Here is a 15536-nt window from a genome sequence, read left to right on the forward strand (position 1 = left end):
CTAGTTCTTAGTGGTCAGTACCACAAGTGACAAGTGATGCAGCATTTTCAAATGCTGCTGTCATCTTTTTTAGAGTCTGAACTGGCTGCCCTTGTTGTTTGGTGACTATCGTCCTTAGCCTTTCATTCTTGTAAAATTTCTTAAAGAAACTGATTATTGAAGGCGAACATTCTAGTTTTTATGAAAGAAAATACTGGATTCCTCTACCAACAGAAGAGAGCAGCCCATTCGTCGGTTTTAAAACTATGGGTCTAGTTCTTAGTGGTCAGTACCACAAGTGACAAGTGATGCAGCATTTTCAGATGCTGCTGTCAGCTTTTTTAGAGTCTGAACTGGCTGCCCTTGTTGTTTGGTGCTTAAAGAAACTGATTATTGAAGGCGAACATTCTAGCTTTTATGAAAGAAAATACTAGATTTCTCTCCCAACAGAAGAGAGCCGCCCATTCTTCTGGAGAATGTCGTGGCACGTTTTTCCGAAATAAATAATTGAAGGCGAACATTCTAGCTTATAAAAAGAAAATACTAGATTCCTCTCCCAACAGAAGGGAGCAGCCCATTCTTCTGGTCCCTCTTCCCCACACTATCAGAATCTGCCTTCTATCGTCTTCCAACGTAAGTGCTCTCTCTCTCTCTTAGCGTTTTCTTTGTCATGTTTGCCAAATATGTCTTCAGAAGTCTCAGTATATAAACTTGGAAGTGTTCATGTGTAAGTTATTCGTATTATGATTTTCAGATAATATGATTATTGAATCTTAAAAAATATTTCCTGGGATTGATTTACTTTATTTGTTAGTTCCTTAATCAGCTCTAGTACTTGATTTTGTTATCCCCAACGCTTAATTTGTTAGTTTCATGACATATTAATTAAGGAAGTATTTCTTTTGGATTATCTGAGATTTGCATATTTTCTTGGCAGCGCAATCTTTTATGTTTTTATTATTATATTGAATTTGTTGTCTTTAACATTTGAGTTGCCGGTTTAACGATATGAAATATAGAACTTGTCTCTGTGATCGTATGTGATTTTAATTTTGGCCTTGTTCATAATCCTTTCAGCAACCCAATAGAGCTTAAACGTGATTAAATATGATGATTCTTTTTCCGGCCAGTTACTTCATTCATCGGCTTCTTGCTTATTTGTAATAGAAATTCTCTTCGACTAAGTGTTAAATCTCAGATTCTTTGAGTTTCCGAGCACAATAACCTTTTCGGGTTCACATTATGCATCACACGTTTATATAAGCTTTGCTAAAAGTTTATATTGATTTTATAGAAGCAAATCAACACAGAACATAAAAGGTAGTTATATTTTTTTTCTCTTTCTCAAATTTTCTGGGCGACCAAGCAGATTAATTAGTATATGAATGGCAGAATTTTGTGAATATCGGTTGCTCCTTACACGGATTTTTGTGTTTTTAGAGGGATTGATTAGCACAAGACAATATGCATAGGGGAAGAGAAGGTCGAGATGATTTCTATGGTGGCTTCGGATCCCATAGAAGTATGACGCCTAGCCTTTATGGAGAAAGGGATCCATTTGAGGATCCCTTTTTCACTCGCCCCTTTGGAAGCTTGTTTGATTCTGGCAGGTTTGGTTCAAGTGCTGCAACCAGTGGGAAGGATCAGACCAGTGGAGCAACACGAACGGTAAAAGAAGAGCTAACCTCTGATGATGAGGGACTGAATGAGGACACCGATGGTAACTGAACTTATTTGTTTGCTTTACGTTTGCATTGTAAGTTCTCTATTTTAGCCTGGGATTTTGTTTGCTTAACAATTTTGACTGCTGGGGTTGATTTCATAGAGACAGAGAGCAAGAGTTTGATTTATGGAAATGACCGTAGCAAGGTTGGAGGGGAACATTCCCAGGCTAGCAGAGTCGGTGTTCAGACTTGTAGAGTCACATATGGTGGTGTTGATGGAGCATATTACACATCTACTAGAACCACAAAGGCAGGCACTGATGGAGTAAGTAACTTTTTAAGGGCAAGTTGTTTCATTGTTGGCTTTTCTTCTGGATCTAACGCTGTGATTTTAAATAAGGTGGTGGTTGAGGAGACTAAAGAAGCAGATAGAACAACAGGTCAAGCAAAACATAGGATCTCTAGAGGAATTCATGACAAGGTAATTATTTAGCTGGTGTAATGCACTTCATTAGAGGTCCATGATTGTGACACTCCTGACCCAGAAACCCCAATTTTAGCCTTTTATCAGTTTGTGGGATAAATGATATTCAAAAAGATGTTTCAAATGAATGACCCTTCTCTTGCTGTATTGTCAGTGTCTGGTGCAGAGTGCGTTAGTGCACTTGGTCCTTAAGCATCCATTCGCCGTCATGGATGCTCTCATTATCTTGGCTTGGGAAATAAAAACCCAAGATGGCCTGCCCGTGAAATTTTTATTAATGTAGCTCGCACTATTCTTGAGTGAGATGTGTTTGTCATATATGTTCTACCATACTCCTTCAGTCAATCCATGTACTTTTATAACCTGAAATCAAGTCATTTGTGATCTCTTTATTTCCTTCTCCCAACTCTTTTGGGTAAAAGTTGACAGAAAGATACAACAAGAAATTGGTCTCTTTATTTTACACGGGGAACTTTAGCCATGTGATTTGTGGTGATTGACGCGGTTGCATTGCTTATGCAGGGTCACTCATTTACAAGGAAGCTTAATTCATATGGTGATGTGGATACATTGGAAACTTTACACAATCTAAATGAAGGTTTGTTACTGATCATGCTATGATTAGTACTTAAAGAGGTATCATGTATTATGCAGTTTGTTCAGACATAGACTAACGTTGTGGTGCTTATTCCAGATGAGCTTGCTGGTTTTGAAGAAGCTTGGAAAGGTAATGCTAAAGGGAATTTGTATGACGGGGAAGATGGATTTCATATGCATGGCAATGCAGGTAAGTGTTGTCCTCGTTTCTCTTTGTTTCTTTGTTTGTTACAGATGGTAATTGCACTAAACAAAAGATGACCTTTTCATAGAATTCATTATTTGAATCCTCAAGTTATTTATTACATATGGTAGATCAAGGGTAATCTGAATCTGCACCAGCCCAGCTTGCATTAGAGGGTTATCCTTCTTGTAAAGCGTGAAAAGTATCAGTACAAATGTTTGGGACTCTATGCTTGGCTTTAACAATGGTTATATCAAACATAGTTACGAATGGTGGTGTATTTTTTTTTTATTTTTTTTTGGAAACAAAGAACATGCAACCAGGTTTACAAACTAACCAGAACAGTTAAAAATACAAGGAAATAAGAAAACAAAAACAGAAACAGACTAACAAAAGAGTACATTGTCCTTAGCAACATTACACTACAGTTTCTATCCACAGCCCAGAGGGGATCCTCGTTGTGGAGCAAGTGAGATGGAATGTTGCCAGCAGGATTGATTGTAGCAGCCCTGGCCTACGCATGGAGTTGTGAGTGCGGCTGAAGGCACTCATATTTATCTTGGTTTCTAGCCAGCTTCTGAATGAGTTGAGGAGACCTCGAAAAACTGAAAAATCAAAATAGAATAACAAAAGGAGCGTCTCTTACTTCCATAACCAAAACAAAGGAGCCAAAAAACTAAAGGAAAAGGTGAAATAGAGCAAGAGAAGACCAAATGGTTGTGTGGTTGTTGTTGCTTAGACGTGTGTGATAGCCCTCACCAATCTCACCTCCATTAATTACTTCTCTTAGTAGCATTTCCGTTTGTTACTTGGTTGTGGTTTATTAAACATAGGATCTAACCATTAGAGGTGCAGAGCTTAATTTTTTTTTCTTGCTACTTTTTAGTGATTGATATATTACGTATGGCTGATGTCCTATGACATGCTTATCTCTCAATGTGACACTGCTCTTCTGTTGCTCCTTTGGCTTCCATTTGTTTAATTCCATGATAATGTTAGGTTCTAGTAGCAGTAAGCAGAAGAAGACAGGTTGGGGAGGTGGGGCCCTCCCATCTGTAGAGCACTACTGGAAAGATGGAGGAATGGGACCAGGCAATGAAGGCTGGAACAATTTTTCTCCTGGGGGAACCAAAAATGTCGTTAGAATCAATATAGAATAAATTATAATGTTGGAGTATTTTACTCGTACCTTCTTTAACAACAAGAGTTGTAGGGGACTGTATGCTATCCAGCCCCGTTGTTTCTGCATGTTAGCTGTGTTAGCAGATGATCGAAATGTTACGTACCTAGGGTATGTGACTAAGGGTATTATTAAAATTATATTTATGCTATCTTTAATAGAATAATTAGGTTAGGTTTTTAAATAAGGTAATAGTTTAATTGCCTCTTGGAAAGAATTATAGATTTTTATTATTATTAGGAAAATAAGGAGTCTTGCTCATAAAGCAATATCTCTAATAGGAAATTAAGGGATTTGTCTCCCTTTAGAATTAATGTTTATTATTTAGGGTTTGTAATATTTATTTAATTATTGTCCTGTAATTCCAACTTTGTAAACCTATTAATAGGGGTATTGAATAATGAATAAACAAGCAGAAAAATATTATTCAACTCTTGTAGTTGTTTAGGAGTTTCTAGGGTTTCTCGAATAACCCTAATCTTAGGAGGCCCAGGGTACCTCGAATACCATATTATCCCATGCACTTTCCCTTCCAAATTATACACCGTTCACCCCGTTACGGAAGTCCGTAACACGAAATTCAAAGGACTTGGTGTTTGTCTCTTTGGGAAGGATAGCGTGCTCAAAGTTGTGGGTGGATGTACTTTTCTTACAAGTTTATTATTATTATTATTTTAGATACATCAACAAAAATTACACCAAGAAAAAACAAAAAACAAAAAACAGGATCTGGGCATCCCAAAATTAAACCTAAGAATGAAAATACGCGATGTAAATGCTTTTGAAGATGCGAGCCAAAAGATTCGTGGCATGGATGCCAAAAAATGTGAAGGTGGTTTGGGGTGTGTTTTGAGCCATAAGGACCTAAAACACAAATATAGGGGTAAACATGGGAAGAAAATATTAGGAAAACCCAAAAACAAACAAACACTAAAAGTAGTTAACATAATCCAAAATATATCATCAATGGTAGCCAAACTATCGTCAGAAGTCGGCCAAAGCAGAGGAGGCTGGTGGAGAGCCGTAGTTTTACGAACGGGCGTTGACACGTGGTGCACATGCTCCGATGAGTGGGGCGCACACTCCGCCGTTGAGGGGTTCATTGAAAAAGCCGTGATTAATGGATCGAAGCTGAAAGGCCAAGGAACCTGATAGTGTGGAGAAATGAGTGAAAATGCCACTTGAAGTTGGTAGATTTGACTTGAAAAAAATCAAATATAAAAACTTCAAAATACCGAATGAACCATGGCTTAGAGCGTGAGGATGCAGGGGGAATCGATCCAACAGAAGAGAGGTCGGCACTGATGATGTAGAGGGCGAATAGAAGCTCAGATACTAGCCAAAGAAAGTTTATTGGGTGATTGGTTGGTTAGGTGAAACGGGAGAAAACTCTCAAAATGTGTAGGTGTTTGTGTGGTAGGGTGGATGGAGGAGATTTGAAAAGGAGAAGAGGGATGGGGAGTACGAAGCTTCCCTTCTATGGTGGGTAGTGGGTAAAGATGCAGAAAACTAAAGAGAAGGGAATGCGTTTTTCCTAGAGATAAAAAGTCTTACAAGTTTTATTTTGAAGTTCCGAAAAATTGATCACAAAATCTTTACTGTTTAAATACACCATGTCTTCATTCAAAAAAGAAAAAGCTATTATATTTTTGTTCAAAATGTATTTGGCGTTAATCTTTTGTTCATCTTTTACACATTTTTTTTTTGCAAATTTACCATTCAATCTATAGGACCGACATGTGAATCCTATCGGTTTAATGATGAATTTGTACATCTCTTGTCCACCTACTTCCACACTTGACTAAGAATACATATTTAGATTAGTCATCCTTAGAAAAGGGGGCTGGAAACACTGTTGAAATTTAGATCAATCTTGGGATAACTTTTGTATTTCAGTAATTTTTTTTTTTTTTCTCCTCCTGGATTTAAAAAGTTTTGTAGTTGTAATCATTTATATCATGTTGGTTCCTTGAAAGTTGAATATAAGGATTAGGGGCAGTAGAACTGTACAAGTCCCTTATTAAGCCTAAGATACAAGGCCGAATATCCATTACCATGTCCAACACACAAACCTTCAGTTCACAAGCCTGTGACAAGAGTCAATGTGACAGGAGAGGCTTAGAAGTGAACCGTAATTAGGCCATCTTTTGACCACTTATCCATCCACTCTCGTTAAGAATATTTATGTAGACAAGGTTTTTTTTTTTCAAATTGGATAGTAGAAAATTCTTACAATTTAATTTATTAAATTAATAATTATCTTTAAAGTATATGCATCGTTAATAATGCTTGTGAAATTACACATTAATCATATTAAAAATATACATAAAAATTATATGCTCTAATAACATATATCAATTTAATGAGATATGTTAGCTGCATAACAATTGCACAATAATATAATGTGTCTAGCATTTTTATTTTTATTTTTTTAAAATTTTTAAAATGCTGGACACATCAACATAATTGTGAAATTATTGTATAAGAGTTGTACAACTAACATATCTCTAATTTAATAAAGTAAGATTTTTTCTTACTTACTTTACAAAGTAATCTCCTGTTCCACTCTTCGTGAGTTTTTTTTTTTTTTTTCTTCGTGTCTTCCTCTGCTCAACATTTACCGAGGAGGAGGGCGGAGCTCTGCTCCTCCCCCTTCCCTTCTTTTCCTTTTTTCTTCCTCTTTTGTCTGCAACTTAGAAGTCAGGTATACAGCACTTCGCACCACCCACATGCTACTCCTTCATTACCACCAGCTTCCGCAACTTCCATCAACACCTTCTGCCCTTTTCGCGTACTCACCACGTGCTGCCGCTTTCGCACACTAGATTTCCTTAGCTAATACATATTTTTTTTTTGCCTTTCAAGAACCCAAAATCTGGTTGTAGATCCTGTTTTAGTGTCGATCATGTCTTCTCTACCAGGAACATCCCTCATCGGACACCGAGGAGGAGCTTCTCTTTGGTGGCTCCAATCTAGCTAACCACAGTGCTCTTTTCCTTGCTATGGTGCTTATCTTTGATTGCTGTAATAGGTGTTGTGTAGGTAGTTTCGCTTTTGGATTGCCTCTTCAAACCGCCCCTTGCGGCGGCCAATCCAACATGCCAAGTCATTTATTTGACCAATTTATAATAGTTTTAAGTTTTATTGCATTGCTTTTTGGTTGTTTTAAGGCTTTTGTCTGATTGCCCAAACTTTTATTCGTGGTGATCTTTCCTTTTTCCTTTCCATAAATTGTTTTGAAAATAAATAAATAAATTTGCTCGCAAAACCTGAAAAGCAGGAAACAGAACTGTTAGGGAAATTATCATCCCCTAGGCAAATGGGCCTATACCCGAACCAGGGCCCAGTTGATATTGCTGGCCCAACTTGACCCGCTCAGTAACTAAGGCTTAACAGAATCTTATAACACCTTGAAGGCTATATTTGGAACACATGGGATAAATACATTATCCCATGAGGAGTAAGTGTCCTACTCTCCCACTCTCCCACTCAACCTCTATCTCATCCCACTAAGGGTCCCACTCAGCCATGACATGAAGGTGGAACAATGCGGTTGAGAACTATGTGCTTATAAATAGGCTGCTACCTTAGATACAAAATATACTTTGAATATGTGCTAAAAATATACTAAACTCTCGACTCTCGATACTCTCCAAAATTGCCCACTGACTTAGGCATCGGAGAGGGGACGTCGGGAGACCCCCCCTCTGACGCATTATTTGTTCTTCCTTGCAGATTACGAAGAATATGGCGAATCAAAGATCTACACGTCACCGGATTGAAAACTGTTCTAACAGTTTGGCGCCGTCTGTGGGAACGACAAATCGTTCCTTGCAAAAAAAAAAATATATACTCATGCTTTGTCAAGCTTCTCCTACGCAGGTCTTCCTTGGCTACAAAAGTCAAGAGCTCGTCAAAAGGGCCCGTCGAGAGAATTTTGATGGCAACCAACTAGAGAATATTCATTGGAAGACAGGTGGCTTCCAGAAGATCCTGTGTTGCATACTAAAACGCAAAAAGCCATCGCAACAAACTCTGAGACTTGGATCACGTTGAGGGGATTCAAGTCGCAGAAATGCCGAGACTTGAATCACGTTGAGGGGGTTCAAGTCGGTCCAGTTTGGAGTTTTGAATCACGTTGAGGGGATTCAAAGCGGACAAACTCCGAGACTTGAATCACGTTGAGGGGGTTCAAGTCAGTCCAGTTTGGAGTTTTGAATCACGTTGAGGGGATTCAAAGCGGAAAAACTCCGAGACTTGAATCACGTTGAGGGGGTTCAAGTCGGTCCAGTTTGGAGTTTTGAATCACGTTGAGGGGATTTAAAGTGGACAAACTCCGAGACTTGAATCACGTTGAGGGGATTCAAGTCCGTCAAATTCCGAGTTTTGAATCACGTTGAGGGGATTCAAACCGGACAAATTCCGAGATTTGAATCACGTTGAGGGGATTCAAACCGGACAAATGCCGAGACTTGAATCACGTTGAGGGGATTCAAGCACTACAACCTCATCCTGCCTCGAGATTACTCGGCACGATTTGAGCGCAAAAAAGCCTCGACACCAGTCAGAGCATCCAAAGCCTCAGCCAAGGCTCTAAACATCATCAAACGCCAACAACCACATTTGCTTGGAAATCAGCCTATCAACTCAGGTATGCAAACTAATTATTATTTGATACATATATACATCTGTTCTTATAGATTTCAGGGATCCGGCTTAGGCAAAAGTCATCACAACAAACCAAACAGGGAGACAACCCTTACTAAAGAAGTCTCCGAGACAAAAATTTTCCGAGACTAAAAAAGTCTCCGAGATGAAAAATGTCTCCAAGATGAAAAATTTTCCGAGACTAAAAAAGTCTCCGAGACGAAAAATTTTCCAAGTTTGAAAATGTCTCCTAGACAAAAAATTTCCCGAGACTAAAGAAGTCTCCGAGGCAAAAAAATAAAAAAAATAAAAAAAAAAAATAAAAAAATAAAAAAAAAAATAAAAATTCCGAGACTAAGGAAGTCTCCAAGACAAAAAGTTTTCCAAGTTTGAAAATGTCTCCGAGATGAAAAATTTTCTAAGTCTAAAAATGTCTCCAAAGTCTCTGAGACGAAAAATTTTCCAAGTTTGAAAATGTCTCCGAGATAAAAAAATTTTCCAAGTCTGAAAATGTCTCCTAGACAAAAAATTTTCCGAGACTAAAAAAGTCTTCGAGACAAAAATTTTCCGAGACAAAAATTTTCCGAGACTAAAGAAGTCTCCGAGGCATAAAAAAAAAAAAAAAAATTCCGAGACTAAGGAAGTCTCCAAGACGAAAAATTTTCCAAGTTTGAAAATGTCTCCGAGATGAAAAATTTTCCAAGTCTGAAAATGTCTCCTAGACAAAAAATTTTCCGAGACTAAAGAAGTCTCCGAGACGAAAAATTTTCCAAGTTTGAAAATGTCTCCGAGATGAAAAAGTTTCCAAGTCTGAAAATGTCTCCTAGACAAAACGTCACAAGCACAAGGGGGTAAAAGCTATGCCGCTTACTAGACACTCCGACAACCATGGTCTCCACAAGCGTCTGACCATCAACATTGAGTCCTCATTATCAACGGACAAAAATAGCCCCATCTGCAAGTATAAAAGAAGATTCCCAATGCCCGACTAATTAGACGAATCAGCCAATGGGAATCGGGGGGTATCTGTTAGGGAAATTATCATCCCCTAGGCAAATGGGCCTATACCCGAACCAGGGCCCAGTTGATATTGCTGGCCCAACTTGACCCGCTCAGTAACTAAGGCTTAACAGAATCTTATAACACCTTTAAGGCTATATTTGGAACACATGGGATAAATACATTATCCCATGAGGAGTAAGTGTCCTACTCTCCCACTCTCCCACTCAACCTCTATCTCATCCCACTAAGGGTCCCACTCAGCCATGACACAAAGGTGGAACAATGCAGTTGAGAACTATGTGCTTATAAATAGGCTGCTACCCCAGGTACAAAATATACTTTGAATATGTGCTAAAAATATACTAAACTCTCGACTCTCGATACTCTCCAAAATTGCCCACTGACTCACTACAAAAAAAAAAAGGCATTTATGGACGGTTTTTTTCTAGACGGTTTTTAAAACCGTCTAGAAAAAAAAATTTGCAGACGGTTTTTTCAAAACCGTCTGTAAAAAATTTATTATGGACGGTTTTATTAAACCATAAAACCGTCCATAAAATTGCAGACGGTTTTAACTAAACCGTCTGAAATTTAACATTTCCAGACAGTTTTGGATGAAACCGTCTAGAAATTTATAGACGATTTCATCCAAAACCGTCTATAAATGTTATTCTTAGAGAATTTTATGGACGGTTTTTACCAAACCGTCCATAAAATTTCATTTCCAGACGGTTTCTTTTAAAACCGTCTGGAAATTTTTTTTTCATGCCATATCATCAATCCGTGTGATGTCCCCAAATTTAACCACATCCATCCAAATTTTTTCCCAGCCAAAATCACAACCACCCATTTCCTTTACAGCCAAAAAAAACATATGTATATAGAAAAATCGATCTAGCCTGAAACATCACAACCGGCCAGAAACCCTCCCACCCATGGCCACCACTTCTCTTCATTTCAGCGTCAACCTCAGCTCCTCCGAAACCCAAACACACGCACTCACGCAAACCCAACAAAGAAAAGAGAAAATGGCCTCGCTATCGCTATTCCTATTCCCAAATTTCTAATCCCTAATTTCCTGATACCGAACCATTTTTCTCTGTCTCTGAGACTGAAACCCCAAGAATCCGAAACCGGAAATGGCCACCACGACCACGAAGAGCGTCAATACAGGCGGAGAGGATCGAGTCCTAGCCACGGCGCAGCAGATCGTGAAGGGCCTCAATGCGCCGAATGTACCCCAAGGTCCATGCCGCACTTCCCTGGCCCACTCTTCCCGGCCGTCCGCCGCATCCCCACGCCCCTCCAAGGCCTTTCGACCTCTGCGTGTTCGTCATCGACGGCAACGGTCCCTCCTGGCTACGATGGCGACGGTCCCTCCTGGGCCCTATCCCGCTGAAACCCCCAAGCAGTGGAACCGAACCGTCCAGAGAATTTTCATTATATAATCAATTATATTAATAAAATGTAAAAAAAAAAAAAAAAAAAAAAAAAAAAAAAAAAAAAAGTGTAAATCTGGACGGTTTAGGACCAAACCGTCCATAATTTTCTGGACGGTTTGGTCCCAAACCGTCCATAATTAGTTAGGGACGGTTTGGACAAAACCGTCTGGAATTCTAGACGGTTTTGTACAAACCGTCCAGAAATTTATTTAGCGACGTTATATCCTAGACGGTTTTAAACCGTCTAGAAAAAACCTTCTGGAATTGATTCCAGACAGTTTTTTCGCATTTCTGGACGGTTTTAAACCGTCCAGAATTTGCTTTTTTTTTTGTAGTGACTTAGGCATCGGAGAGGGGACGTCGGGAGACCTCCCCTCTGATGCATTGTTTGTTCTTCCTTACAGATTACGAAGAACATGGCGAATCAAAAATCTACACGTCACCGGACTGAAAACTGTTCTAACAGGAACATTAGAAGGTAAACCTAGGATTAGGATTCTCTCAAATTATCTGTCCGAATTTGAGAGAATTCGAGCAGGTAATTATGATAGACCAATTATAAAACCTACCTGACCAAATAAAAATTGGGTTGTCTAACCACTTATTCGGCCAGGTAAGTTTTATAAGTGATTTTTCACAATTACTTGTTCAAATTTTTTTAAATTCTGATGAATAATTTGAAAAAATCATAATCAATAACCCTGTGTTGAGAATTTCAATAAGGAAGAGGCACGAACAACTTAAATAATTAAAGGGCGGCTGTAATAACCAATGAATGTGCATGGAAAGCAATGTGATCGGACTTAGATCTCTGTGTTGGTTTCGTTGGGGCGAACAAGCATCAACGCACCTCATTCAACCATTTTCTATTGCAACTTGGTCTTACATTTTCATTTTCTCCTCATTTTTTTTTTATTTTTAAATTTTCACAGAAAAAGTAATATCAGAATATTACAAAAATGGCAGAAAAATGGTTTAAGAATTATGGAAAATTAACATAGGTTGTTGATGATGTAATATTGATTATTATTAAAATATTAATTAAACTATTAAATTTATTATTATTTTTATCTATTTAACAGAGACTTTGAGTTCGCATTTCAACTCTACAATTTATCTTAATTTTAGTTAATTTTTTAGTTGTTGATGGAGTGTTAAAGTATTAGTTAAAATATTAAATTTATTATTTTTATTAACTTAAACTTTTGATACTATTAGCGGTTTAATTACAATATTCACCTTCTATCCCTTTCCATTACCTAGCTACCAAAAAACGTAAAAAATAAAAAATAAAAAAAAAGGTTTCACGATATTATTTTATTTTATTTTTAATTGAATAGAAAAAAAGGATAAGGGATGATCGTTACAGCTCCTCGTCCAAAAGAAAGAGAGTGAGAAAACCATAAAAAAAAAATATGAGGTGAACTCCTCGATAACAAATCTAAATCAAAAGAAAATAGTGCAAAAATACAAATAAGTGACTCTATCTTTTAAGGAATCTGCACAAAACGGTTACAGAAGCAAAGCGGACATAGATTAAGACGAATCTATTTGCATTTCATGTAAAAATAACAATAACCACCCAAAAGAGATTGAAGCGATAAATACACGGCTTAAATCCGAAAGTAGGGTTTCACTCCATTATTGTTCACCTACTAGGGGACAGCACAGCTACTATATACGAATATTTTGGTAATAGTGTAGAAACAAGAGATAATTTATGTTATTATATATACATTAAAAAAAAAAATAAATAATAGTAGCTTTAATCTAGCGTCCACCATTAAACTACTCGTAGCCAATGGTATCTAAGATTAGGGAGATGATCACGGTTATTGAAGGATCCTTCATGAAATTAGTTGGCAGCATGTGGGAGTACTAGTTGGTGACATGTTTGGTTGCTGCTTCATGGCCTTATCCGCAAGCGTTTATATTAATACTTTAACACATTCCTGCCCAATACATGAAAGCTCTGATATATGTTAAATATAAACGCTAAAGGTAATTATTTTAATTTGTAATTGAGTCCACATTAATGTTACAAAGTTAAGCCAAATACAAATTTATGATTAATAAAAGAGGCGAGCAACTCGTGTAATAAGAAGAATTAATTAATCACTAAGTATATATTTCAATTCAACTTTTCGACAAAGGCCAGTTGGCATGGAATATATCCTCCTCTCTCAATTAAAACCTTCCTCAGATGCTCCTAATTAAGCAAGCAAATAAATTTTAATGGCATGAAGGCCAAAGCTCCACTCTCTCATCACTCCAAGTCTCCAACTATATATAAAGTTCTGAAACACAGTTTTTACTACCCAAAAAAAAAAAAAAAAGCTCTCAGAAGCAAACGATTCTGAAACGTAAAAGAAGAAAATGGCTTGGTCTGCTGATAATGCCACAAAAGCCTATCTCTGCACCCTCAAGATGGTAAGCAAGAATAAAGAACAATCTCTTTCTGATTTACGTCCATTTCATATCGGCTAACTTGTTGTGTTTTAAGTGGTTTATATGAAAAATCACTTAAAAACCGTCGTGAAATGGGTATGAAGTTGTCTCAAAATATATATGATTGAGTTTTACGTTTTGTTTTTATAGGCAAAAAGAGGTAAAGAGCCTGATATGGCTGAATTCATATCCGCCCTCGCCGCCGGCAACAATGCTCAGCTCATGGTGATGATATGCGCTAGCGTCGCCAGATCCACCACTCTAGCACTAGTAGCAGCCGCCCATCAGACACGTGGCCGCGTTGTATGCATTTTAAGAGGCCTCGACGAATTGCATCCCTTGAACAAAGCTCTAGGCCCCTATGCAAACTGTGTCGAATTTGTTGTAGGGGATGCACGCACCTTGTTGTTAGATGATCAGTATAAAGGGGCGGATTTTGTGCTTATTGATTGTCATATCAGTGAGCACAGGGGAGTATTCTTAGCAGCAAAAAAGAATGCAAAGCATGATGGGGCACTTCTTGTAGGGTACAATGCCCTCCACAAGGGATCATGGTGGAGTGAACTGAAGACACATTTCTTGCCCATCGGAGAGGGGCTTCTGGTGACAAGAATAGCTGCAACAAATGTGGTTAGCGGTGGCCCGAAAAGAAGCCGTTGGGTGGTTAAAGTAGATAAGTGCACCGGTGAGGAGCATGTCTTCAGGATCACTTCCCCACAAAGGAGACAGATTGAGGCTTAAGGAATAGGAAATTAATAGATAGAACATTTTTCTTTATTGACATCTGAGAAGGAAGCTGAAGTTTTTTGGGCTTTCCTGTCTTCATAACTAGCTTGTTTAGTAGCTTGGTAACAATGTAGATATAATAACTAGAATGTTCTATCTGCATATTTCAATACTTTTGGGAAGATCAATATGATACGTTTATAACATCTATACAAGTCTAACAACTTTTTTGTCAAACTAACATTCGGATTTGTTTTCCTACATGTGAGTTCTATATATCTAATGGTTAATTTTTTTTTTAAAAAAAAAAAAGTTATTAGAATTGCACAAAAGTTATATAAAAGTTATAAGAGCATCATAACTCTTTGCGAAAACATATATGATATATGCAATGGGGAAGTGGTAGATCAGAATAATTTTATGTGGTTCTGTATATGATTTGAATAATGTTTCGTATACAACTTTTATATAATTCTAACTGCTTTTTTTTTCTTTTTTTATAATCAACCATTGGATTTGTTTTCCTACATATGGGCCCTAAATAGTCAATGGTTGATCTTAAAAAAAAAAAGTTGTTAGAATTGTGTAAGAGTTGTGGAAGAAACATTACTCATATAATTTACGTCCACAGGATACAATCCTACGGGTTACATTTTGCTCTTATTCAGTTGATAACGTTACAATACAAAATACTCATATTTATAGGATAATTGAAATAGATAAGTATCAGATTTGATAGTAATCAAATCTTATTACAATAAAATATCTGAAATCAAATCTCATAATATGCTCTACCACTCATTGACTCATTATATATGATATTCAAACAAAAAAAAGACACGTTACATGTACATCTCTCATATATTTCTTTTTTAAATCAACCATTGAATCTATAGGAAACACATGTGGGTCCTATATATCTAATGGTTGATTTAGAAAAAAATGTACAACAAGAGATGTAAAAATATCATTTCTTAAAAATTGAAAGATGTTATGTGACTACCCATGTCTATATTCGTTTCAAAGAAGGAGTTTCAGAAATAAGAAAAAAAAAATGGAGAATAAATAAGTAGAACTTACCTTTAAAAATCGATCGGTTTATAAAGAGAGTGTTTAAGAGCTTATATAAACATAATTAAGATTGTACTTAAGCCATGTTTGATGATAGAAAGATTTATTTTCT

General features: G+C 37.2%; 2 protein-coding genes across 2 annotated transcripts; both read left to right on the top strand.

Moving 5' to 3' along the window:
- Nucleotides 1-1590: 1590 nt before the first annotated feature.
- On the top strand, nt 1591-4494 carry LOC133862788 (uncharacterized; the record flags this gene model as incomplete). The annotated part of the gene is made up of 6 exons (XM_062298660.1): nt 1591-1699; nt 1805-1968; nt 2044-2124; nt 2650-2725; nt 2822-2914; nt 3908-4494. Coding segments are annotated over 6 exons (684 nt in total), but the record flags the coding sequence as incomplete, so codon positions are not given.
- An 8986-nt stretch (nt 4495-13480) lies between these two features.
- On the top strand, nt 13481-14515 carry LOC133864723 (uncharacterized). The gene is made up of 2 exons (XM_062301133.1): nt 13481-13609; nt 13778-14515. Exons 1-2 carry the CDS (start codon nt 13556-13558, stop codon nt 14366-14368), a joined length of 645 nt encoding a protein of 214 aa, XP_062157117.1. The 5' UTR covers nt 13481-13555; the 3' UTR covers nt 14369-14515.
- Nucleotides 14516-15536: the final 1021 nt, after the last annotated feature.

Source organism: Alnus glutinosa, chromosome 3 (assembly GCF_958979055.1).
Source record: "Alnus glutinosa chromosome 3, dhAlnGlut1.1, whole genome shotgun sequence".
Lineage (NCBI taxonomy): Eukaryota > Viridiplantae > Streptophyta > Magnoliopsida > Fagales > Betulaceae > Alnus > Alnus glutinosa.

What these genes read in the sequence shown, in the direction of transcription:
- LOC133864723 (XM_062301133.1), top strand. Translation starts at nt 13,556, where the DNA reads ATGGCTTGGTCTGCTGATAATGCCACAAAAGCCTATCTCTGCACCCTC. An exon ending in ATCTCTGCACCCTCAAGATG is followed by an intron (nt 13,610 to 13,777) that starts GTAAGCAAGAAT and finishes TTGTTTTTATAG; the next exon opens with GCAAAAAGAGGTAAAGAGCC.